At 41.7% G+C, this 25,586-nt stretch overlaps 1 protein-coding gene across 2 annotated transcripts in view; it reads right to left on the bottom strand.

The window, feature by feature from the left end:
• Positions 1–1,909: 1,909 nt before the first annotated feature.
• The window catches only part of luzp1 (leucine zipper protein 1), a 70,623-nt gene continuing 46,946 nt past the window's right edge, over positions 1,910–25,586 (bottom strand). For both annotated transcript variants that reach the window (XM_084045602.1, XM_084045601.1), the window contains 3 exons: positions 25,118–25,291; positions 12,133–12,421; positions 1,910–10,085 (listed from right to left, as the gene is read on the bottom strand). In XM_084045602.1, coding sequence (XP_083901728.1) covers positions 12,170–12,421; positions 25,118–25,291 — 426 coding nt within the window. In that variant the 3' untranslated portion in view covers positions 1,910–10,085; positions 12,133–12,169. The remainder of the gene's footprint in view (positions 10,086–12,132; positions 12,422–25,117; positions 25,292–25,586) is intronic.

Consider the following 25,586-nt stretch of genomic DNA (forward strand, 5'->3'; position numbering starts at 1 on the left):
GTTGTTTGTTGAGTTAGGGTTAGGGTTAGACACCTTCGGTTCATAAACCCCTAACCTTATTGCTTGAGCCACGCTGGCATAGAAAATACGAGTGAGAACAAAAAACATAATCTTGAATTTGGATGGAGAGTGGAAATGTAAAAGTGTGTCAAATAGTGGTCTTGAACATAATCTTGAATTTGGATGGAGAGTGGAAATGTAAAAGTGTGTCAAATAGTGGTCTTGAACCCCAGACCTGCAATGCTTTGTGAGCTTGTAGATCGGTTATTTTTGGCAAAGAGATTTGGTGTACAGGAATTTACACGCAGAGTTAAGATCTTACAAAAGGAGGATATGAGCCAACATTCTTTATAGTCTCAGCTTTTCAAGTTCTGTAGCTTAATCACTGTACCACCATTGTTCCTGCTAAATCAGTTCTCTTGCACGCTCTTCAGTGAAGAACTAGAAAAATGTGCCGGTCTCCGCTAGGCCAGGTAGCTTATTGTGGGCTAGCAAAGTTAGAAAAAGAAAACGCAACATGGTGGAAAAGAATGTGTATATATATACATATATATAGATTATGGAAATGTAATTTTGATTGTATGACATACAGTTCAAGAGCTATAGGGCAAAACGTGAGTCTGCCTGTTATAGCGCCACCATGAGGCCGATTTGAAAAATGTAGGGTGATATTTCTTCTTTGGCCTAGTGGTGGGAGTGTGTGTGCAAAGTTTCACGGCAATCGGACACGTTTATGGTTTGTGGCATTTTGTTCAAAACGGGCCACTCCAGCAAACTTTGGAAGCCAATCTTAGCCAATCAGGATGGAATATGAAAAATCACACACACTGACAGGGGCGAAAACATAGCCACCCCTTCGGACTGACAGAGACAAAAAGCACTTTCACATTACTGAATGTATGGCCATGGACAGCATACAATAACTTACATACCGCCAGTGATCCACGGACCATAGCTCCCTGCACAAAATTATTTGTTTTTAAAATGTTGCATTTTAACACTTGGGGTGCCAGAGGTTTATTAAAAAAATGTACGTTGAGTGCCAGGATTTTTAACCATTTTTTAGGAGCCGAGATACAGGCTTTTGAAGTCATAAGTTAACCAGGAAGTGGATTGGAGTCTAAATCTTCGGAAAATGATATCTCCTGGTGCTGTGAAGGAAAAAAAAATAAATGAAAAAATGTTTTTTTGAAAAAAAAAAAGTTTTTTCAAAAAATATTTTTTTTCAAAAAACGTATATATACGGTTTTGGCACTCCACGGTTGTATTCCCAAAACCGTAGAAGAAGAATTCCAAATGACAAATGATGGGAATGTTTATGTGGTCACTTGTCATTGTTACTGGACACATTTCTTCATTGTAAATGTTGGCAATGCAGTTTAAAAATCTGCCTCACCATTGTTTCGTGAGCTTTAGTAACAGCTCCCTCCTAGCTCTTCTCCACACACAGCCAGGCGTAGCTGTTTAACAGAAAGGTGTGTGTGCTGACAGTGCATTCCACAGCAGCTTGCGGTTTTCTGACCAATTTGCCTAATTTGTCTGCCAACTTGCTTATCGTGCTTGCTGTCAGAAGCTGCTCTTTACGCCCTGTTCAGTCTCGCTAAGGAGAGTGGTGTGTGTAGAAGCAATACTCCTCTCTCACACATACACACGTATTGCTATACTTGGTTGGACAAGTAATGCAAAGCAATTTTCCATTTAAGACACATTTTTATACTTAACCTAACACTAAAATTAACATCAATCACAACCGCACCTTATGCTGACCTCAAAGTCCCCATCTCTAGTCATAAAACTAACACTAACCCAACGTTTTCCTCTTAGTAACACTAATTGGATCTCGAAAGAATATCCCCATAAGGTACAGGAAAATAAAAAACATTAACATAAGGAAATGCCAGCAAGCAGATATGTTACAAACAAGTTGGATTTTTAATTTTTATTGGAATACATAGTCTGCTGTACAGATGGCAGCTTCAAGAGACCTACATGCAGAGTGCGCCAGCCATGGTAAGGTTAAACATGCACAATGTATTTAGTCTAAAACAGAGAAAAATAAAAGCATCCCACACAGTCCACCTTGGACCGCTGACACTCTTGAGAAGCTTGGAGCAGCAGCTCTCATTATGACAATAATAATATTAACAATAAACCCTTTGATCTTATTTCATAACATACGTTTTGTTTGTCACTGCTGCCTGTCTCCCTCTTCTGCAGACATAATCCACTTAAAAACACACCAGTATAAAAAAGGATCATAAATTCCAACCCCTGGGTTTGATTGTACAGGCCTGAATTTCTGTGTATGTGTGTAAGATAGAGGAGATCCAGTTTCACATAAGCATCTGAATGTATTTAAGTCATATATAGTATTTGCGCGCACGCGTCCGTGCGTGCATGCGCGTGTGTGTATGTGTGTGTGAGTTTGTCGATCCATGTATTCATCTGTGTGCAGGCGTGTACGCAAGTGCGTCTCACAGCCTGCACACTTCTTTCTTTGGCATACATACATACATACAACATACAAGATGAACAAACCCTGAATTTATGAGTGAGGGGGGGGAAGTAGCAAAACACTTTGCAGACAGGTTCCTGACAGTTCTGATAAAATGCACATTTTTCAATTGACCATAGTCACGAGGCAGCCTATTTGTGTCTTACTCATATACCTCCCACCCCCCTGAGTATGAAGCATGCCACCGTGTGAATATGGTCAATGACTATGAAGCAGACCCTGGCCCATCTTACTCTCTTAAGCAGTCCCCATCTCTGAGCCATGGCCCTGTCATTATGTCCCCCCAGGCTGTGGGAAATGTTTTGCAAAGCAACAAATGCAAAAATATAGAGGAAAACAAAATACTCTCCAGGAGTGCAATAACATATGAGGAAGACGCATTGTCTCGCAAAAATATCATTCTTACAAATCAGAAGAGGACAAATACTAAATATATTTCAATAATAAGGCCCACTTTACAAAATTACAAGATATTCTTTAAATAAAATCTATCCAATACAGCTTCCAAAATAAGACATCTTTTGTTAAAAGAAAAAAAGAAAAAGAAAAATACAAAAGAAAAAAAACCCTCTAATTGAATATTTCCCCTTTATTTCAGTAATAACAGTCTTAGAGACTGGGTAGCCATCTTGGGAAACATTGGCACTGTCTCATTCTGTAAACTGGAAATACTGCGGAATGATTTTGGCACAAAGTTAGAAGGCTGAGACATTAGGCATTATAAGGTGCCATACCTTTAGAAAACAACAACCCTTGTCACTTACTAATTATTTTCTAAATCTGCTGAGATGTTTTTTTTTTTTTTTTTTTTTTTTAAGTAGTTACTCTAAGCAACTTCTGTCAAATAAAATTACATTTAGTTGGTGAACCCCCCTCCCCCCACCCCCAATAATTACTTACTAACACACATCTCAGATGAGGGTACATTCAGCAAACAAATTGAATTAAATTGGTGAACACAATTCTGGGACACACATGAAAAACAAAACAAAAGAAGGGTATCTTTTAACAAAGGGGACTAAGGGGACTTTACTCGTGTCGGGTCTTAGAAGTTAAGTGCTGGTTAAGTGCAGATTACAGCCTACGCCACCCAATGACACCATGACCCTGGCTCTACAATGGAGGCCTTTGAGAACAAGCCGCAGCTCAACGCCAAAGAGCCGTTTCTGCCCCTCCAATCACCGCTAAGTACATTATAGTATACTTTGTGAAAGTAGACTGGTGTCCACCACCAGAAGTTTAGAAGGTTTCTGTTAACCATTTAACTGGTTAATGGGAGAGTATGGAAGCAGGTTCTGTTCTCGCTACTCCGTGACTTAATCCTCTCGTCCCCTAAGAGGAAACTTTCAAACTACTACTTAAACAAGCTGCTCCAGCAGGAGCAACTATACTGGATACCTGATTCAACAAATCTGCAATGCCACCATCAATCAACTACACAGGGAGCCTATAAACAGTGAAACAATATCCAGCCGGGTCTTTATGGAGCCACTGAACTCCAGAAAACCTGTAATGTCTTCACCTGAGTCCCAGATGACCCAGTTGGTACATTCCATCAAGGCAACAATCTATAGGATCTGACTATAACCTGCTTTAGAGTATGTGGGCGATAAATGTAGCCCAACACACATGTCTATGCTATGGTTCCACAAAGCACCCAACCAGGTTCAGGTAACGGTCAGCCTCTGACCTGATTTATACTTAGTTGCGCAACGATGACACTCAGCAAAAATGGCAGCTCTACAAGCTTGCAATGCGTGGCAATGCAACGTGTTGTGAGTTTGTAGACTGGTTGTTTTTGGTGTGCGACACCCGTGCGCAACTAAATATAACGCAGGCTTCTGGTCTACGTGCTGGCACGCAATGTCCTGCGAGGTAGCAGTGGATGAGGGCAGGATACATAGTACAAGTCACCACAGTGGCGTTAGTGTACTTTGGAGCCTTGTAAGGTAGAACAGTGGGCGTGCATAGCACAGGATGGAGTTTCAAGGGTGCCCTTTAAAAAGCCCTGCTTCCTTTGAAGCCCGTCTCCGGGAGGGAACCCCTCCAACGCACATAAAACCTACAGTTTCCGACAGCTGGACCCTTCCTGGGACCAACCCCGCCCCCCCCCCCCCCCCCACCCCGCTTCTGACCCATCGATGTACACACAGAGTGACTCCCTTCTGAGGGAAAGGCGAGCCACAGAGGTGGGTAGGGAGGGGGGGGGGGGGGGGGGGGTTAGATAGGGAGGGCTGTAGCGGCTGTGCTGGGGGAGGTTAGGGAGAGGAGAGACCCAGAGGACCTGAGGAAGAGAAAAGAGGTTACAGCGGTAAAGAGGTACAGTGTGGAGGGATGAAGGATAAGCCGGTTCTGAGGTAAGGCGGCAAGCGACAGCGGAGTGAATGTGTGAGAGGCAGAGGCTCATCAGGGTGGAGGTGGAGAGAGAGAATGTGTGGGCAGGTGAGGAGCTGGAGAGGGGTGGGGGGGTAATAAAATAGGTGAAGGGGTGATGAGGCCACGTGTGTCAGGAGGACTTGCATCACAGAGATCCTATATGCGCCTCAATGAGGTCAGGGTCTAAAACAGGACATGAGGCCCACATGCAGCTCAGCCATGTGCACACACACACACACACACACACACACACACACACACACACACACACACACACACACACACACACACACACACACACACACACACACACACACACACACACACAGTTGCCAGCCTGGGCATCCTACAATAGCGAATGACGTACAAGTCCTGCATGTCAAGTTTACACTACAGACCTCAGTGACATATTAATAACAACATCCCATAGAAACACACTGATGGACAACAGCCACATGCACTTCTGCCAAGAGCGAGCAGCGGCGGTTCTGGACACTTGATATCTTCCACCATTTTCGTCATCCCTAAAGTGGACATCACTGCCAAGTTGTCTGTCTTCCCCCTCTCCTGCATTTAGAAGCCCTGAGTCAAGAGGAAGAGACAGGATTAGACACAGCCCTGACCTCTGACCTTTCAGCTACCCAGGGACCCGTCCATCACTGACTGGTGACAGCCCTCTGGCCACCAATAAAACCCCTCGCTGCAGCGGGCATATCGATGCCGTTAGGATTCGCAGCATTCTTTGAGGGAGCAAAGAAAAAGGGAGCGAAAAATGATTTACACAAAAGAGGTAGAGAAAGGGAGGGGGTGGTGGAGTGCTGTAACACTTCTAGCATTCTCAGAAATACTAAAAGTAACACCATAGGAGGTGAGAAATATGGTTGGGGAAAGATGGTTAGGGTCCATTCGGTTACATTTGTATACGAGATACAAATGGATAAACAAACAATTAGGATTTTACTGTGTAGTAGCATTGCAACAACAACAACAGAAAGCCTTTCAAGAGTGATATCGGAGGAGTGAAAGGGTCATGAGATCATTAAAGTGTAATCTAAGTCTTGGCACATGAACCGAGATTCTCGGAACAGTATGGCTGCTCTGGTTCAGCTCTGATCGGGATATCAGAAAGTCGCCACCAGTAGCCGCGGAGAGCAGTACAGACTCTCCGAAGCCAAGCCGTGAGCACCCTGGGATTTTCTGGCGGAGATATCCATAGGGTATAACCGTACGGGCAGTGTGGCCTACATTCTCTTGAGGGGGGTCCTTTGAAGTTTGAGTTCCATTTTCTCGTTTTTTAAAATATTCTTCACAGGAGTAAAAACCCTACATCATTCTTCTCAGTTAGATGACAATCACTCTAAATTGTAAAAAAGATGATAAAGAAAAGGCATTGTAAAACCCTACAATCAAATATCCATGTCAATGGTCCATACAGTATGTAGTGGACTATAACATGACTTGAAAGGGATATTTCACTTTCAAAAAAACTTTTGCTGATTGTATCGTCTACTCAGGCTTTTGTGAACCCCGCAGACAGTTTTTAAGTTGCTTGATTCAATATTTAGATATTAGATATTCATTTTATCAGACACGCCCCCTTCCTATATAAACCCATCGTAACTTCAAACTCTTTTTTTAACATGTTAGATTCATCAAAAACACCCGTCCTTGGTTCACCCGTCTCCTACCGCCCCCCTAATACGCGAGGGGGGCGTGTTTTTTCAATCACTTTTTTCATTTATTTTTTATATTTTTTTTGGAAAATTAAAAAAATAAAATACAATAAAAAAAATAAAATAAAATAAATTAAAAAAAATATCGGAAAAACACGGCCCCCTCACGCATTAGGAGGGCAGGGTGAATCACTAGAACCAAGGACGGGTGTTTTTGATGAATCTAACATGGTTAAAATGGAGTTTGAAGTTACAATGGGTTTGTATAGGAAGCGGGCGTGTCTGATAAAATGAAAATCAAATATCTAAATACTGAATCGAGCAACTTAAAAACTGTCTGGGGGCTCACAAAGGCTTGAGTAGATGATAAAATCACCAAAAGTTTTTCTGAAAGTGAAATATCCCTTTAAGTACTAGAGTATTTGTGGGGATAACCCACCCCTCCTAACACAAGGCACCAATACACATAGAATCATTTCTACTGAGGGGTGAGTTGAGAAGCAACATAGATAATCAGCCCGCAGAAAAATAAAAAAAACATATTCAAGGGGAAAACCAACCTCCCAGTTTGGACATAATGGCTTTGGACTATGACATAAATCACTACCTCCCAACTACCACAGAGTCAAAGAAATACTGCATGGTGACTCCAGGATAGTTACAGGCATAATATGGAATATTTATTGATTGCATATATTGAATGACTGTCTGTTCCTGTGTCCTCTCTCAGTAAACTGTAAAAACCTACAGGACTGTCACGGGTCCCATGACAGAGCCAGTGATTTCACAATAAAATCGAATAAAACGTAAATAGAGACCAATAAATATGTAAGCTGGTTCAGCATGGAGCAAAAAAGCTGGGGGCTGGTGTAGGAGTACAGTCAACTGACCGCTAAATCCTCGGATGAAACTAACGGCTAATGTATACTTAGATGAAGTATAACATGGCCTTAAGGTGACCTTACCTCTTTGAACACAGTTAAGAGTCTGATGTGAAAGTACAGCATTGAAATCTTTGACAGCCGAGGATCAAGGTGGGAGGGGGGGGGGCTTCATCACATCAAGCGTCCTCCCAAAACATCACAGTGATGGTAGCTATGTTATACTGTCTCTCCTTTAGCAGAGGAGGAGGTTTAGAAAGGGAGATGTTCTGAGCTGTTAGTCAAACAAGAGATCGAGCCATCAAGCAAATTGGCCATTCTCAGCGGCATTCCAAAAGCAACGTGGCACCCCCTCTCATAATATCACGGGTGCCTGTTAGGAGATGAATGTTCACATTGCCAGCCATATGCTAGTGTATCTGACATGATACCCGACTACGCCCCGTTGCAACGGGTTGTTAAGTTACAGGAAATTGACACGGGATGAACAACAGGTACATGAGAATCATGAGATCACAATACTATCTTCACGTTGTAAAACATGAACAAGTGAATACACATCTACTGGATACTGGCCAATAGCTATGTCTGTGTCACTACGGCACCCCCGCGGTTACTATGGCCCCAGCCAATGACAGGCAAGAGATACTCCTCTTTAGCCCACCAACCAGAAGTTCAGATTCTATAGTGTAACAAAATAATACACCCCTATAGAAATTATTTAAAAGAAAAAAGAAAAAAAGGCAATAAGTCGAGACGATTCGCACGGCGAACCCAGTCACATACAAGTTGGGCTGACAGTTCCTTGTAGTGGGAGGTACGGTGTCGAGTGTGACTCCCTGTATCTTCCTATGTCTAACTGTCCTGTATATTCACAGCAGTACTGAATACACAAGGAAGATGTCTGCCTCACCAGGCCAAGTTTGCTGCTACTCCCAAGTTCCAAAATTCAGTCCGAACAGAGCTTTCCATTTGTCTCTCTCCAACTGTATGAAGGGCAACAGTTGCAACCGGCGTGGGAGAGCAGTGTAGTGTGGTTCTTGATGCTAAGCAATGTTCCCGTTATTTTCTTTTTTCACTTTAAATAGTTGCATTGCATTCCACTGTGGAGTGCAGGCATCAGTTTTCTAGGCCCACTAAAGGTTAAGTGGATACGCAGAGGAACACGCACAACAGGAAGCGAATTACAAAGAACCCAACACATAAAAAATGTGAAAATGCCATAGCTAAGAACATGGTCTATTAAAAAAAAAAAAGTGTGAACCTGTGAGTCTGTCTGAGAGTGTGTGTGTGTGTGTGTGTGTGTGTGTGTGTGTGTGTGTGTGTGTGTGTGTGTGTGTGTGTGTGTGTGTGTGTGTGTGCGCATGTGTATGTCCATCTTAAATGAGACCAACCGACTGTCTTTAAAGCAGAGTGCATGCTGAGTCACAAGTCTGCAAAGTACACTTTATGTATTACTTAGGAGCATGCAGACTTTGGCCATGTCAGACCCCGATGTCAGATTTGTGGCTCCGATGAGGACCAGGTTGGGAGGTAGGGAGGCCAGGTTGAAAGTGGCTGAAAATTGCCGTAAAAAAGCCAAGCAATGGCTCATATACACATACCAAAATATCGGTTGGACTCTACTGAATATTACATTTAGTTTGAGGTCAATGCATACCAAACATGGTGATTTGCCGGTTAGTCTTGTAGTCAAAATAATGTGTGTGCATGCATGTGTGTGCATGCACATGCACGTGTGTGTGTGTGTGTGTGTGTGTGTGTGTGTGTGTGTGTGTGTGTGTGTGTGTGTGTGTGTGTGTGTGTGTGTGTGTGTGTGTGTGTGTGTGTGTGTGCGCTATTGTGAGCAAAAAAAACATTGACAATCAAACAAATAAGGGTCCAGTATGAAAAAGTAAATGTCACAGCACATGATTGAATAATTCGCTCCCTGCTTTTGGTCAAATTGAGGATACAAATCTTACTACGTTGTAAAGACCTCTGAATCCATGTCCAAAAACTATGAGCAGAAGACGCAATTTCAATATCGTGCAGGTATTGAGATGACACTGGATTGTTGTTGATGTTGCTGTTGTTGTTTATCTTTTTCAACAACAAAAATACATTGAAACTTTGCTTTTGAAACATTGAAATTCTGTAGGGAAGGGGAACATCCACAACTACAGCACGGTCACTGTGACGGTCCTCTCTGAAAGGCTGCATTTGTCTCCATCTCTAGCCACCCCCAGCATGCCAGCCTCTCCCTTGTCGCATCTCAGGATTACAGTATGATACATCCAACAGAAAAAGCAGAAGAGGATACATGGGGCTGGTGAATCTTCCTCCAGAACTCTAGATTACCGCTGGGCTTCATGTGCGACTCTCGGTGTGTGTTCATGTGCTCTTCCGGGAATACAGAAAGTTCCGGAGAGGAAGTTCATGTCTCGGTGTACACTCGGGGTCGGAGCAAAGATGGTGAGTCGGTGCTCAATGTTCTGAGGGGCTACAACTGATGTTTGTTTGTTTTTTCTGTCTTTTTCTTGTGAGTCACAGAAGCAGCAGATGTTGTCTGATGGAGCATGGTGGTTGTAGATGTAGCCATTGTTTTATAGGGACTGGCGTTCTGTCCTTCTTGTGCAGTTGAGAGATTAATGGTGTGCCCTGGGAGAAGGAAAACAAGACAAAGATCTTACTTAATATCCTTTTCAGTAGGGTTAGGGTTAGTAATGTGCTGTACGTACTTAACCACTTAAGAGAACAACAGAGTCTGCACACTGGATCAAGCTCCACAGGTGTTTTATTTAAGTTACCACCAAGGTGACGTTTCGCCTGGTAGATCCTGGTAGATATTCCCCAGTCTGAGGAATATCTACCTGGTTCAAAACTTGAGTGCACTTCTTAGCACTTTATCTTTTGGATGTGCATGCTTTGTTTACTTTTTACTAAAGCCCTATATTCTTTATCATACGATGAGCAGTGAAAATAACTATTCAACTATAACTATACAAGCTTCGCCATAAGACGCATTGAAAATTCAGGCCAGTTTTAAAGTGGTTAATATGAACTGCCTCTCACTTTATATTTCTCTAGCATTAGTCTCCCAAGCCTGGCTATCTCTTCCACAATCTTGGAATGCTGCATAGGCTTCAACTAATTTGGTTTCCAGTAGAGTTATTTATGCGACTGCACAGGCAAAATGGAAGTGAGGAAATTACATGACATCTGCGTTATATTCTACACATTTTCAGAGCTTCCGAAGCAGACAGTTAGGCGAAAGTAATTGACATTTTCAGGAGACAACACATATGTCTTGAGACTACACTAGCATAGACGTATATACAGCATAATCTATTCTGTACAGCCCTTCCTGTTGCATTAGGCATTGTAGTCTTTTTTTTATTTTCTCCCAATTTAGTTATGCCATTCCCCTATTTAGTACCTGACTCCCTGTCACTGCTGACCTCGACTGGTTGGTGTTGGGGAGGGTGCAGACAAACATGTGTCTCCTCGAATGCACGTGACATCGCATCCGCTTCCTTTCACATGACAGTGAGGAGTTCCACTGGGAGGACATAAAGCACGTGGAGGAACATGCTATCCCTCACAGTTCTATACTTTTTTATATTTGAGATACATTGTGCATGGTGAATATACTACAATCAAATGCGAAATATACTTCCATTCAGCTCGATGCAGTTACTTTCGTGAGAAATCCCCTTTAGAGACCTGACATCTTTGCAGTAGGAGTAACTAACATCAACTTCCTTTAATTAAAGACTAGATGAGCTTTACTCTGGTCAGGAGTCGCCTTTTTCTCAAGTGAAGTCTCTCTAATGCCAGCTGATGAATGACTCATACAGGGTTTCATTTGCAAAAAAGAAAAGGAAAAAAGAGTGGCGTAGATTAAGCCCTATCTACTTCATTGTACGAGAAATAGGAAAAAATAGCCATTCTATAATAAAATTTGCCCAAAATAGAGACACCAGGGTTAAAGCTGCACTATGTAACTTTCCTCTTCTACTACAGATTTGAACCCGGTTTCCTGTGCAAGTGCTGAGATTTTTGCCATTGAGTTTGCTCTGCTTGCTCAAGGGATAAATTGAATCATGACCATCAGGTCAAATTTCGTGCCAGATCCTGTGTCTAGGTGAGACATGACCTTTGACATGATCTAAATGTCTCAATAGTAGAGCAGGGAGACAAAATACAACCACCCCAATTGTAAAAGTAATATTGTATTAACATACTCTACCATACAGATTGGACAAAATTATATTTTATTTTTTAAATAAAAGACATACATAGTGCCGCTTTAAAGTAGTTCAAATATATATTTATTAAATTGCAAAATTGTAATATTATCAAACATAATTATCAAACACGTCAAAAGCAGAGCAGAGTCATGGATTTCCTCCCATCCAGTGGTGTGTTCTACCGTGTTATGCTATATACTTAGTGTAACATGCAGAAACAAAACATTAAAAAAATATAAAGAGCATAAGCCCTCTACTGACCATGACCACGCACATGTCGTGCAGGGAGTTATTATCGTATGCCCTCCGAAAAAACCTAGAACACACCACTTCTCCCCCCCCCCCCCCCGGCAAATTGAACGCTGGAGTCATATGCAAGAGATAGAGAAAATAGAGAGAGCGCGAGAGCGAAGGAAAGAGAAAATGTGTGAATCGAAAAGGCATTCTCCTGTTACCTGGCCTCTATGCGTGTCCTGCTCGTTCACTGCTGTTCTACTGGCGGTGGCTCCAGGGTCGATTTCCCGCTCCACTCCTCCCCTCAGCTCGGCCCCCTGACCCTTGGCCCCTACTGGACCACAGCTCTCCTTTGGAGGAGGAGGAGGAGGAGGTGCTCGCTGTGGTCTTGGACCCGCGCTCGTAGGAGCTCCCCAGGTGGTGTGAGTCGTTCCCAGGGGGCTGTCGCCTCCAGGCCGCTGGGCTATGGCTGCGGCTGGGGTTGGGCTCAGGCTCCATGCCGTCAGCAGCCTGTGAAAGAGAAAGTAGGGCCCGTCACCATCATGACATTTTAGTCTACTTTTGAATTGTGTTTTTGGACACAATGGACATTAGAACAGTGGTTCTCAAACCTTTTCATGTCAGTGACCCCCAAAATGATATGTATTTGGCTGCGGACCCCCCCCCCCCCATCTCAAAAATATTTTGTGCCAGGGATTATTTATTTTCCAAAAAAAGCAGATCTACAAGCACTCGGTGCCGCACTATGAGCTTGTATATCTGCTATTTTTGAATAGCCAAAGTATAAAATATGGAATATATGGAAATAGTTGATCTACAAGCTCATACCGTGTTGCGCCGCGACGTGTTGTACATCTGCTATTTACGCTATTCCTGAAAATGTTTGAAACAGTTTGAAACACATTTTTTAACATGGATTATGTCGAATAATTGCGATCAGACGATTATGTAACAATTGTGACAGGCCTAAGAGGAAGAACATGAAGAGAGCCCTTTTAAGAAAAGATGCTAAATGAAAACCACCGTCTTCTAGATGTTTAATGGGAAGCAGACGCCATTCTATGTTTTAATAAGCCAGGATTGTGGGGTTTAGGGTTAGGGTCACAATAGAAAGGAGACACCAAGTAGAGGTCAGGTTATTCAATTAACGCCTCACTCTGTAGATTTATCTAGCAGCTCTGGGCATCTTGTTTGGCTAGTGTGGTGGGGTCGTGTTTGGTACACTGGTGTATCATTTGGGTATTAGATACATGCTGTTTATGTTAACTGGTGTGTAACAAGGAAAATTTGCCATGTGGATTTCTGCCAGGGGAAAAATTCCCAACCAAAAACCCCAAACATACCCCAAGCTGAGAGATTTATAATTTGTGTGGGCTGACTAGAAAACAAACCCCAAGTTACTGGCGTCCCCTCACATAACCTCAGTGACCCTGCAGGAGGAAAAGCGAGAGTTAGATGACGATGCAGTTCCTAAAAACACAGAAACAGCACCCCGCTCCTGTAATTTCAGCTTTAAAAAAGCACCATAATTAGTGACAGTTGGTGGGTTGGAGCTGGCTTCTGACGGCAGTTTTAGAACACATTCTTGCTAATTGGCTCTAATGGAGCCCTGCTGGACTGCCTGTCTCGGTCTCCAGGGGCAACAGACAGGAAATATGTCACAATGCTAACGCTGCCAAATGGGCGGAGTCAGTGTGGTCACTTCCTGTTCTAGTTACGGGGGGAGGAAACCGTCGGGCCGCATATTCTCCTTCTATGGTAAGGGAGACTTTGGGGTTGAGCACTATGTCACCATGTAATGCACCTCCACTGTTTCTCTCCAGAGCAGTGATTTTCAACCCTTTTCATTTCAAGGTTTGGTCCCAGTTTGATATGCATTAGGCCACGAATCCCCATTTGATGCATTTTTTTTATCTCTTGGACGTCAGTCTACAATGTAAAATCATCAGTGTTCATTTAACTCAGAATGTGTGCAAATAGAACCAAATGGACACTTACGGTCCATTTGGTTCAATTTTGCATGCATTCAGAGTTACAGACCCGTAAGGGTCCATTTTGATACAATTTAGCTGGGGACCCCCTAGAAGAACCTTCAAGGACTCCTGGGGGTCCCCGGACCCCACATTGAGAACCACTGCTCTAAAGTACCGAGGAACTTTTTAAGATTAGATTACATGATTACGTGAAATCACATACCATAAAAACTGGCTTCCATGGACTGATAGATGAAGTTGATTATTATTATATTTTTAATGACAGAATTAATCTAATATACTGAGCAACCTAACGTCAATTTCTAAAGGTTACGCTGCCACAATGCTAGCACAGTTTGAATCAGTGCTGCCATGTCTACTTATTATAAGCAACTTTGGGCTTGTTTTTCTGTAAAGTTGATTGTAAATATTGGTAGTTGCGGGTTGCGTTTTTTTTGCCTTGTTTTTAAAGTGTAGTTGCTTGTTTGTGCTAGTAGACATTATTTATCCATGGACCCCCATCTGATATTATTTTGTGCCCCCGTACCAGAATTGTGTGTAAAATGTTTCAAAAATATCCCACATTTTGCCCTTTTCTTTCAATATTTGTTTTTGAAAATAGCCGATCTACAATCTACAACCTCCCAACGCATCGCGACATCTGCTATTTTCAAATAGCCGGTATATTAGGTTTAAAGTGCTCATGTGGCCTAGCCGCTTCTTTTGGGCTTGTTTTCAAGCATAATCAAGCTTATTTCTCTCGCATAATCTGGCAACTCTGGTTTGAATGTCATTCTGTGTGAGGTACAGTGCCCACCTCTGTATTACTGAACATTAACTTGAGAAAATATTCGAGCTGGAGGAATGTCAGCCCATAATAAATGTTGTTAGGCAATTTGATATGCCACATGAGTAAATCTACTCGGAGCCATTATCACAGGCCTGACAAATTTCTGAATGTGTTTCAACACTCAATTAGCCTATATTAATAATAATGAGGAACACTTCAATTGTCAGGTATGAGGTTCATACTACACTGTGTGTGATGGATCCAGTTTCACACTCTCAGAGGAAAATTTACAGCAGAGCTTGCTATGTAGGACATTGGTACAGCACACACCTTTGGCATGATGTGGTAAAGTAAATGACAACCCAACAAGAATCAATGCTATTGCCAATGTACTGCACATAGAGTTCACTTATAGTCTAACTGGACACTGCAGCACAAACCAATCAGTAGGTTCTACAAAAATAGAAAGTCACATTCGGAAACAAGTCATTACACCAGTGGTGGAAAAAGTACTCAAATGTTTTACTTAAGTAAAAGTATCAATACTGCAGTGTAGAAATACTCTGTTACAAATAAAAGCAAGGTATTAAAATGTACTTAAAGTACAAAAAGTAAAAGTACGAAAAGTTTGAAAATAGCAGATCTACAAGCTCACAACATGTCGCAATGCGACACGTTGTGAGCTTGTAGATCGGCTATTTTCAAATAGCCTATGTATAAAATAGGGCTAAAGTGGTTAGTGTACAGTATGTTTTATAATATAATAATTGATAATTGCAAAGTAACTTGTAACTAAAGTTTTCAAATAATTGTAGTGGAGTAAAAGTACAATGTTTGCCTCTGAGATGTAGTGGAGTAGAAGTAAAAGTATTGAAATTTGGAAATACTCCAGTAAAGTAAAAATACCTAAAAATTGAACTTAAATACAGTACTTAAGTAAATGTACTTAGTTGCTTTACACCACTGCATTACACCCACCACGTGATGATTTGAATCAAGACAAGAAACAAACACCAGTAAAGAAAATGGTAATGTTCTACCACCTGAACAGTAAAACCCCAAGTGGTAGATGAACTCTCAGGACTGTGTATACATCCTATGCTGAGAACTGATGCATCGCAAGCATTGGAGACTCTCCGGTTCTGATGGAAAAGTCGTTGAAGACTTTAGACATGGATGCTTAATCTCTACAAATCCTTAACTAAGCTCGTATCTGTCAGTGGTAGCTTGCTTGCTTTCTGGACTTTTGAGAAGCAACAGCTTTTGACTTCTGAGAAAACTTCAGATTTAAGGTGGGAAACCGAACAGCCCAAGGCAGCTATAAGGACATTCAGGATTCAGCCACAGCTGCAAATCAAGACTTGGAAAAAGAAAGACAGAGCTGGAAAGAGTGTCAAGGTCTTTGTAGAACAAGCCAGGCGTACCAGTGCTCTAAATCTCACTATCATTTCAAATTTCAATGAATTATGAATACGTTGCTTTCTTAAGCCAAAATCCAACACGTATCTCCAGCGTGACAATGCTCTTGACACCCGTGGCGACACGTTTCAGAGAAGCTTTAATTCACACTGCTTATTCAAATAAATTCATGTTACAATCTTTGACTTTGTACAGGCAACACATTCTCTAATGGCTATAACACACATAACAAAAGCAATTCTTCAATCACTTTTCTTATACGGGCCATATGTTTGGGATCTGCTGTCTTGATGTTCTAACCTCCTACCAGCAGCTCACACCGTCCAACTCCAACTCCTGCACAGATTGCTTTTCCAGAGGCCTTTTCTTTCTGTGTGGGTCACATCAGGCAAACAGCAGCTGAAGTACAACTCCAATCCCACATTTCACCTTGTTGCCACTGGTTTCTTTTAGACTCAAACAAAGGATGTTTTGGTATCGCGTTCATCGGCCATATCGGGCCCCGCTGTCCTCAGCCAAACATAAGTTCACAGACCATTCACGATGGGGCTGACGTTTCCTACCGCTACAGTGGGGAGGAAATACTACAGTGCTGCTCTGTTCTGTGCTCAGAGGTGAGGACAGACTCCTCTACAAAGTAAGAAGCCACTATTTTAAAGGTGACTTAATTTTATTGATATTGGAATGGATTCCAATATCAACAAAGAATGCCTTGAACTACATACTATGTGGGTAATGCAAAAGTACAGTCTGGTATGTTGCCAGACCAACCAGTCAAAAGAATGTTCACCATTCACTTTGGTTTAGTGGAACTAAAGCGAGGCCATCAAGGTCAGACGAAAGACACTAATCCAAAGAGGACCATAATAATACCATGACTGTGACCTATGAAGAGGTGTCACTCTCTCTGTGATAAATGGTCAAACAAATGAGAACCAAATAACTTACACATGAGGTAAAAATAAGGAAAGCTAATCAATAAACTATCAGTTTGTCTAAGACTAAGTCGCTCTAGGGCACTTAAAGGAATTGGGAGTGTTGTCTCTTCCCTAAATGAGTATTGATCGACTTTCTGCTCTAACAGGATTTTGCTCCGCTCTTCTCTCAGCACATATTAGGGACAAGAAGACATGACAGAGAGGGCCACGGTTTGAGAAATGTAAGTCAACGGCCATCAAAAGTAAAATACATTTCCTCCTGTGCTCATTTCAAGCACTTCTATATTTACTTACCATGGTGAAATCCCCTCCATGCTGAATGAGAAGCATTCAAATCTGTTATTTTCATGTCCTACCTAGTTTGAAAACCAGGGTCTCCCATGTTGACGGCGAAACTTCTACTGCTCTTCCGAGCGAAAAATCCTGCTTGGCCAAGGAAGCGCTTATGAGCTTCAGGTAGTACTACTTGTCAACCAGTAGGTGCCCAACACCAGGGTCTAAATTTCTCAAAGGAAATATCACGTCCAACCACTGCAGATGTACTACTTATATTGTATGAACATGCTCTACCATACAAATAGTTTAAAATAACATTTGTATTTATTAAAATAATTTCTGGATTACAGCTTTAATGGAAGGTTACATTCCCAAGACAAATTGCACAATATTAGCTGTCAGGAGCAATATCCTAATCCGATATGAATTGTCTAGCCGTTTTGTGTTGTCTGTTGTAATAAACCACAGCCTTTAGTACACAGTAAAATCCTGAGTGTTGATTTAACTTGCAACGTGTACAACTGGAACCAAATGGACCCTTACACCTACACTGTAGGTCAAAGGTCATCCAGAGACAGAGCAGTATAGAGAAGCAATGAGAAGGAGGTCAATGTGGTGGAGTAATTGATCACATTCCCGACCTTCATCTACAAGCTTCTCATAATAGGGCTCAATGCTGTCAACCTTTGACTCTGCAATCACTGGATCATCTATATTCTCCCATCATTCTGACAACATAATCTAGAATCTGGAAATGGAGGTTGTGCACCCAACTGAAATATGTTGAAATTCCAAACAGGCAAGCGATACCGGTACATCAGAAGCCATTCCACCATACTTCCGAACAGTTTTCACCTGGCAACCAAAAAAAAGCTTTGAGCCCTGTCGCCATGTTGTATAGCCAACACAGTCCGCTTACTAAAAAAAGTTTTTTTTTTTAAATATTGAATAGTATTCTGATTTTTTTTCTTTGGCATAAGGAGCAAGTAATGATAATTACATTACGATTCAGTGGCCCAATCATTTCAAGTCTAAGGTTTGGATGAGCAAGGCATAGTACATCACTAACCATGTATGGTGAGCGTAAGACAGCAGAAACCCTGAGCATACTGGCAGAAGGAATTCAAGAAATAACAACAAGCTGGCCCGTTCTTCATCTCACAGCTGGTTTAGCACTTCAGAGCCAATCCAGGGCCCAGTTCTTGGGAAATAGTCCATCTCTGATCAGGGCTATCTAGCACGATGAGAGACGAGGACAGGATGAGAACAGTAGACTAATGAACTGGGGGGGTTCGTTTCGTGTGTGTGTGTGTGTGTGTGTGTGTGTGTGTGTGTGTGTGTGTGTGTGTGTCTAATTCACTGGGCTAAGGCTCAATACGGGAACGCATCTGTGTCATTTGAGCTATAACCATTATTTCATACTTTGGCTATTCAAAAATAGCAGATCTACAAGCTCATAGCGTGGCACTCGTAGATCTGCTATTTTTGAAAAATCTTGAACATTTATGCAAATCTTTGAATATATATATATTTTTTTAAACAAAATGTTTAACTAAAATTGTCTCTGGATGTCCCTGGAACAAAATATTTTACAAATGTTTGCTTTCAAGAATATATTCAAAGATTTGCACATATTTCGAAGATTTAAAAAAGAAATTGCAGATCTACAAGCTCATGGCATGTTTTAATAGCCCAATAAATCTTAAAATTATAACTTAAGATGACTCAGGTAGTGACCCTGACAACACTCTTCAAGTCTTCAAATAGATGACTTCTAATCAGTTTGCTCGGGTCAGATCGGGAGATGGCAGATGAAACAAAGAGGTGGGTTGGGTGGGGCTCAGGAGGTGGAACGGCCTTTTGGGAATCGGAAGATTCCTGGTTTGATCGCTGTCAACTCCCCCTGGGCTAGTGTCGAAGTGTCTTTGAGCAAGACACTTCACCCGTAATTGCTGCCAATGAGCAGGTTGGTACCTTGCATGGTTGCTACCACCGCAGGTTGTGTGAACTTGTGTAAATGGATGAGTGTATTACACAATGTAAAGCACTTTGGAAAGAATGCGCTATAAAAATGCATCATTTACCAATGATGGAGCAAAGCGGAGCAGGATGTGTGTGTGTGTGTGTGTGTGTGTGTGTGTGTGTGTGTGTGTGTGTGTGTGTGTGTGTGTGTGTGTGTGTGTGTGTGTGTGTGTGTGTGTGTGTGGGGGATGGAATAGTAACTTTGTTGACCATATATGGGAATATGAGTGCGTGAGGATCAAACTAATCAGTGATCATTCCTCACAGCCTGTCGGTCAGTCTGGTCTTGGTCTTTAAGTGCTGACTGATTATATGTGTTTGTGGATGTGCTTACACATGTACAGTATGTGTTTGTACATGTGTGTCTGTGATAAGACAGGAATCACAGCTCTAAGGGCATGTCATCCCCTGTGTTATTGTACGTCTTGCATGGCTCATCTGGATGGAGGTTCGAACTGAAGGCTCGTCCACGTGACTAACACATGTACAGTACGGTAGTCATCGCTGTCGGGTGCAAACCTTGTCCAAACCGTTCCCTTTTCATTTTTTGTGATGTTTTAAAATTTAAATAGTGAAAATAGCTGATTAACAAGCCCACAACGCATCATTAATCTGTGCGACACTGTCGAATTTTATGTATATGCGTCTATCTCTGGGTGAGAACAATGTAACTCCAAATTAGGGGTAAAACAGTTCACAAAAAAAAAAGTGTAATGAAATTATTTTCAATAATAGTGAAAATAGGAGAGCCACAATTTAAATAATAATTAAATTGTTCACAATTGATTATAAAAAATAAATGTTTTTGAATAAAAAAAACAGCTTCACAATTATTTGATTAATCCAAAAAGTTATTGATACAATAATCCCTGAGAAGATAATCAATAGTTGCAGCCCTACCCCAAATTGTGTATCAATCATCCTACATGTCGCCCAATCTTACCGGTGGGAACAGTTCTTCAAAGGACAAAATGACCAATGATTATGTGGGTCAGTACCTCAACGTAAAAAGATGCTAAAGATCAGAACCTTAGTAGCAGATAACTGGCCTCTCTCCACAACGAACATTCAAGCAGGCAGTGTTTCACAGCTTTGTTCTACAACACAACCATGACCCGTGACCCCCAGGTCACTTCTTCAAAAGGCAGCTCCACGAACAGGGATCAACCCCAAGGGAGAACCAAACAACAAAACAACATCATAGTGTGCTAACATCCACAATAGATGCCTCAGCAGATAGATATATATAACCTCACATGCACAGCAACATGCTGAGAGAAAGGTTTTTTGTCAATATTCATGTGGGCTTGCTAACACTGTATGCCTTTCACACCAGAAGGTTTCCCAAACCATGTCCCCATTGTTTTCATTGGCTACACTGTCCTCTCTTTGGCTGGGTGGACGTGACAAGCGCCCGCTTGTAGCCAGTCTGTTTACATCATAGCTAGCTATCCCACCAAAGTGCGCAATTTGGAAACAGGTGACAAACTATTCTATTCACCAAGTCTTGCCATCTCAGACGGCAGGTAGGTGGACACTCGCTTGCCTACCGGCAAGACATACATGCCTGCCAACAGGTTCTCAGAATTGTCCAGTTATTTCAGTCATGGGGGGAGTGTGGTTTACACTGGAGAATGGAAATAAACAGTGAAACAACAAAGATAACTGTGACAAAGAGTTTACAAGGTAAAGACATTTTAAAGTGTGTAGATTGGACAATAACAATACAAAGATTCCAGAAAACATTTTCAACAGCAGATCTGATAGGGTACGGCAAAACACAACATCACAAAAGATTCTGGGGTGCCTGGTGGCTCCGCTAGTTAGTGTTGATTTCATTTTGACAGCAAATTTTGATTTAGTTTTAATCATAGTCTTATGAATAAAATTCCATTTAGTTTTTATTTTAGTCATCTGAAAAGTTTTAGTTTTAGTCTAGTTTTAGTTGACTAAATATCATAAGATTTTAGTCGACTAAATCTACAGTTGATTTAGTCGACTAAAATGTATGTTGGTGGTGACTTGATAGCGTTGATTTTACACTTGGTTGCATGGTGAAAATAGCCAATCTACAAGCTCACAACGCGTCGCAGTAGATCTGCTATTTTCAGAGCGCAACACCCGAGCACAACCAAACATAAAATTACTTATCTTAGTTCTACTGGATCTCTTCTCCACTAGTCCTTCCCTAACATTTTAGTCTAGTTTTTATTTGTTGACGAAATTGCAATAATTAGTCACAGTTTTAGTCATCATAGCTTAGTTTTTATTTCGTTTTTGTTCAGTTTTCGTCAGTGAAAAAAGGTAGTCGATGATCATTTTTTGTCATAGTTTTAGTCGACGAAATCAACACTGCCACTAGTTAGTGCACAGACGACATGCTCCAGTGAGCGTGAGCGAGGACCTTGGTCTTGTCTTGCATGTCTCTCCTCTGTCTGCCCTTAGTTTCCTGTCTCTCTACACTCTCATAAATAAAATGGCAAAAATAAAACTTATATAAAATAAAAAAAACACACACTTATGACATCTTTGTCAATTTGTCAAACATGACAAAACATGATGGATGATGGCAGATAGGAGACTGTGTGTTTGTGTCCATGAAATCAATCTTCATGACCGTTAACGTCTAGTATATTTGCAGAAGAAAACACAAGGATAACTGCCCAGAGGCCTCTTGTCTAGCCTAGTTTGTCAACGTGACAGAGTGACATGTTATTGTAGCTATGGGCTTGCAGTTTGTTAGTGTTTCTACAGCCACATGTCAGTACACTGTACACCAATAGACAAGTGAGTTATTACTGTTGCTAGTTTGTAATTTCCACCTCATCTTTCTGATGTCTTGTTTAACCTTTTGTTCCCAATGAAAAGAGACAGGACACAGACATCTATATGTATGTATGTATGTATGTATGTATGTATGTATGTATGTATGTATGTATGTATGTATGTATGTATGTATGTATGTATGTATGCATGTATAGTATTTAAGAGATCGGCTGAGATCGGCTGACCAGTCGCTCCTGGTTGTGCCTAATACTCAGTACAAGACCAGAGGTGACCGAGCCTTTGCGGTGGCCCCGGCCCCAGACTCTGAAACACCCTGCCACTCCACATTCGCTCTGCTCAGTCATTGGAGGTTTTTAAATCCTTACTAAAGACACTTTTTTCCTCACTAGCTTTTAATGCTGTTTGCCCGTGTAATTACCCTGGCCCTCACGGCATACCTTTGATATGCTGCATAGATTGATATGTGGTTTCATTTTCTTGTTTCTTGTCAAGTTCAATTTATTTGCTTTTTTTCTTTTTCTCAGTTTTAACTTCTTTTCTCTTTTTCTTGTCTGTTTCTCTGTGCAGCACTTTGGTTCGACCTTGGTCGTTGGAAATGTGCTATATAAATAAAGTTTGAATAATTATATGTATATGTGTGTATAGTATGTATGTCTATGTGTGAGTGTGAGTGTGAGTGTGAGTGTGTGTGTGTGTGTGTGTGTGTGTGTGTGTGTGTGTGTGTGTGTGTGTGTGTGTGTGTGTGTGTGTTGCAAATGTTGCTTTGTGATATTGGGTGATAATGAACTTTGACTGGACTATTCACCTGTTTCCTAGGCTGTGTGTTTTCCACTTCTTGTCGATTTTATCCAATGAAATCGAATGAAACTGGTCAGATGACCAATGATATCCAATGAAAAAGTGGAAAACACACAGCCTAGGAAACAGGTGAATACAGTATACATGAGTTCAAACCCACATGCACACTATTGAGATCCACAAACACATGAATACATGCATGCACAAGGAACTACAGTGTTCAATCGACATAAAAAGTCCTTATTTGTATTATGTAATCACAGGGCCTTTTAAATGTGGCTTAAGTTAATTTAGAAAATGGGTTAAAGAAAACAAATTTTGAAGGGTGCCATTAGTTTTAGTGTATGGGATACGTAAACTTTAACGCTCTATACCTCAGAAACGTCTGAATGCAGATGGAACCTTGTAATTTCACGCTTGACACATGTCCTACACACCACAAACTCACATCGACGTACAAACAACCCCAGCACCCCTGCACACGCGCGTGCGCACACCCACACACACACACACACACACACACACACACACACACACACACACACACACACACACAGAGGTAAACCTTTGAACAATAACCATCTTCAATTATGTGAGTGTGTGTGTGGAATAGCAATGCAGCTTGGCAGAGCCACAGACAGTGAAGTGCTGGCATACTGAAATACAAGCAAGCTATTTTCTTCTACTTGAGGTTTTCCTAACCTTCTTTTCCCCCCGTTGAGGTTCTGTTTTTTCTTGTTTTCTTTTTATCCTCCATCTCTCTCTATTTTCTGTTCCACCCTTTTCTCTTTGTGCTTACTGGGCCAACAGGAGTGGAGCGGGGCCTACAGAAGTGCTGTGCTAAGCTTGAAGTCCCAAAGCCTGGCGTCGGGAGAGAGACAACACACACACACACACACACACGCACACACGCACACACGCACACACGCACACACACGCACACACGCACACACGCTGAGCTCTGCTGCAGAATGCACAAGTCTGGAGCGACGTACAGTAAGCCTGGCCCTGTGGCTGTGCTTTTAGGGAGCAGGGAGTATTTGCTGGTCCCCAGGAGAGGGTAAATGACTTTTACTGCTCAACCCAGCAGATGGCTGCTCAGATGGCTCACATGAGCAGCTGTTAAGGGCTAAGAGTCTTGCTCTGCGTCACTTCAACATGTAGGCTGGGCAGGCCGACGGTTGAATCGGCAGCCTTCCGATTCCCAGATGGTGTCTCCACACCAGCTATGGCCACCCAAGACTCTCTTATCGGCAAGACTAGATGAAACCGTTTGCGTGGGACAAATAATACCTTCAATCCTACAGCACTTTTGCTTTTGCCTGGTGGAGAGAGCACTGTGAGAGTTAGCCTTGTGCCTGAGATCAGCTCATGTTGCATACCTTGTCTGGTGCCAGACGTGTTCGAGAGATTTACAGTAAAAAAAAAAAAAGGAACAAAATAGCACCCCCCCTCCCAACACACACACAAAAAAAAACCCTACCACTTACTTACACAGATTGTTTTTTTTTTACTACAAAGGGAGGAATGGAACTTTAAGTATTTGTTTGAAGCTTACAAATTATCTGCTATTGCTGTCCAAGCTCCAGATGTGATATTTCAAGACGAAACGTTTGACATCCAACATAAACAAAACCTCATGAAAATATATGTCGAACATCGACGCTAGGAAATATTCATCATATTAATAGTGCCAGATCCTTGTACTATGTATCTTTCCTTGCCAAGTTTTAATGACGACCATGTTTTGCACATGGTGGGCTATTCTCAGACAACAGAGAGGAGAAAGAATGTTTGCTCCTTGCTTCTGTTGGTGCTTACTTTGTCAGACTATTGTTCATTACTCTCACTCAAAAGGACAGAATACCTGGCATTATGTCTGGCACATGTTGCCAAACCTGGAAACTGTTCTTTCAGTTTATTTATGTCTGAAGATGCAAAAACCCTTTCATCTTCAAGTCAGATAAGAGCACAATAGGGAAAGGAAGCAAGCAAATATTTCGTGTCACACAAAATGTGTTCCATTTTCAGCATCAAAGTATTTGAGGTAAGTTATTTGAGATTGTTACATGTATTTAACTTAACATGAGCATGTACGGGTATATTATTTTATTCTCAATCAACACCTGCAATTCAATAAAATTAAAATAAAATGCTAATAGTCAAAAATAAAAGCTTGTAATGTGTAACGGCTACAGCTTACCATAGGCTGAGTGTACGAACGGCCCCAGGACTGAGAGCTGACAGGGTCATGGGGTATAGACCTTCCCAGGGGCCCTGCCTCCATGTTGGGGGACTGGCATGTCTTGGCCCGGCGGCTCCCTGGTTCCTGGACCTCTCTGGTGGTGACCACACTGTTGATCCTACGCATGTACATCTGGAATAGAAATAGATGGCATAAACCATTAAGACCTGAGGTTCCGATTCTACAAATGTCTTCTAAATCCTAACAGTTTTCTGAAAAACGTATGTTACTATATCAGTGGTTCTCAAACTTTTTCATGTCAAGGACCCCCAAAATCAAATGTATTTGGCAGCTGACCCCTATCTCAAAATATCTTGTTCCAGGGACCTCCAGAAGCAAAGATTTAAGTCAAACATTTCGACCCAAAATAAAAAAAATTGTTGGACAAATAGAATAAAATATGGATAAAGTGGTTACACAGATGCAT

The sequence above is a fragment of the Gymnoscopelus microlampas genome, assembly GCF_963454915.1.
Source record: "Gymnoscopelus microlampas genome assembly, chromosome: 20".
Classification (NCBI taxonomy): Eukaryota; Metazoa; Chordata; class Actinopteri; order Myctophiformes; family Myctophidae; genus Gymnoscopelus; species Gymnoscopelus microlampas.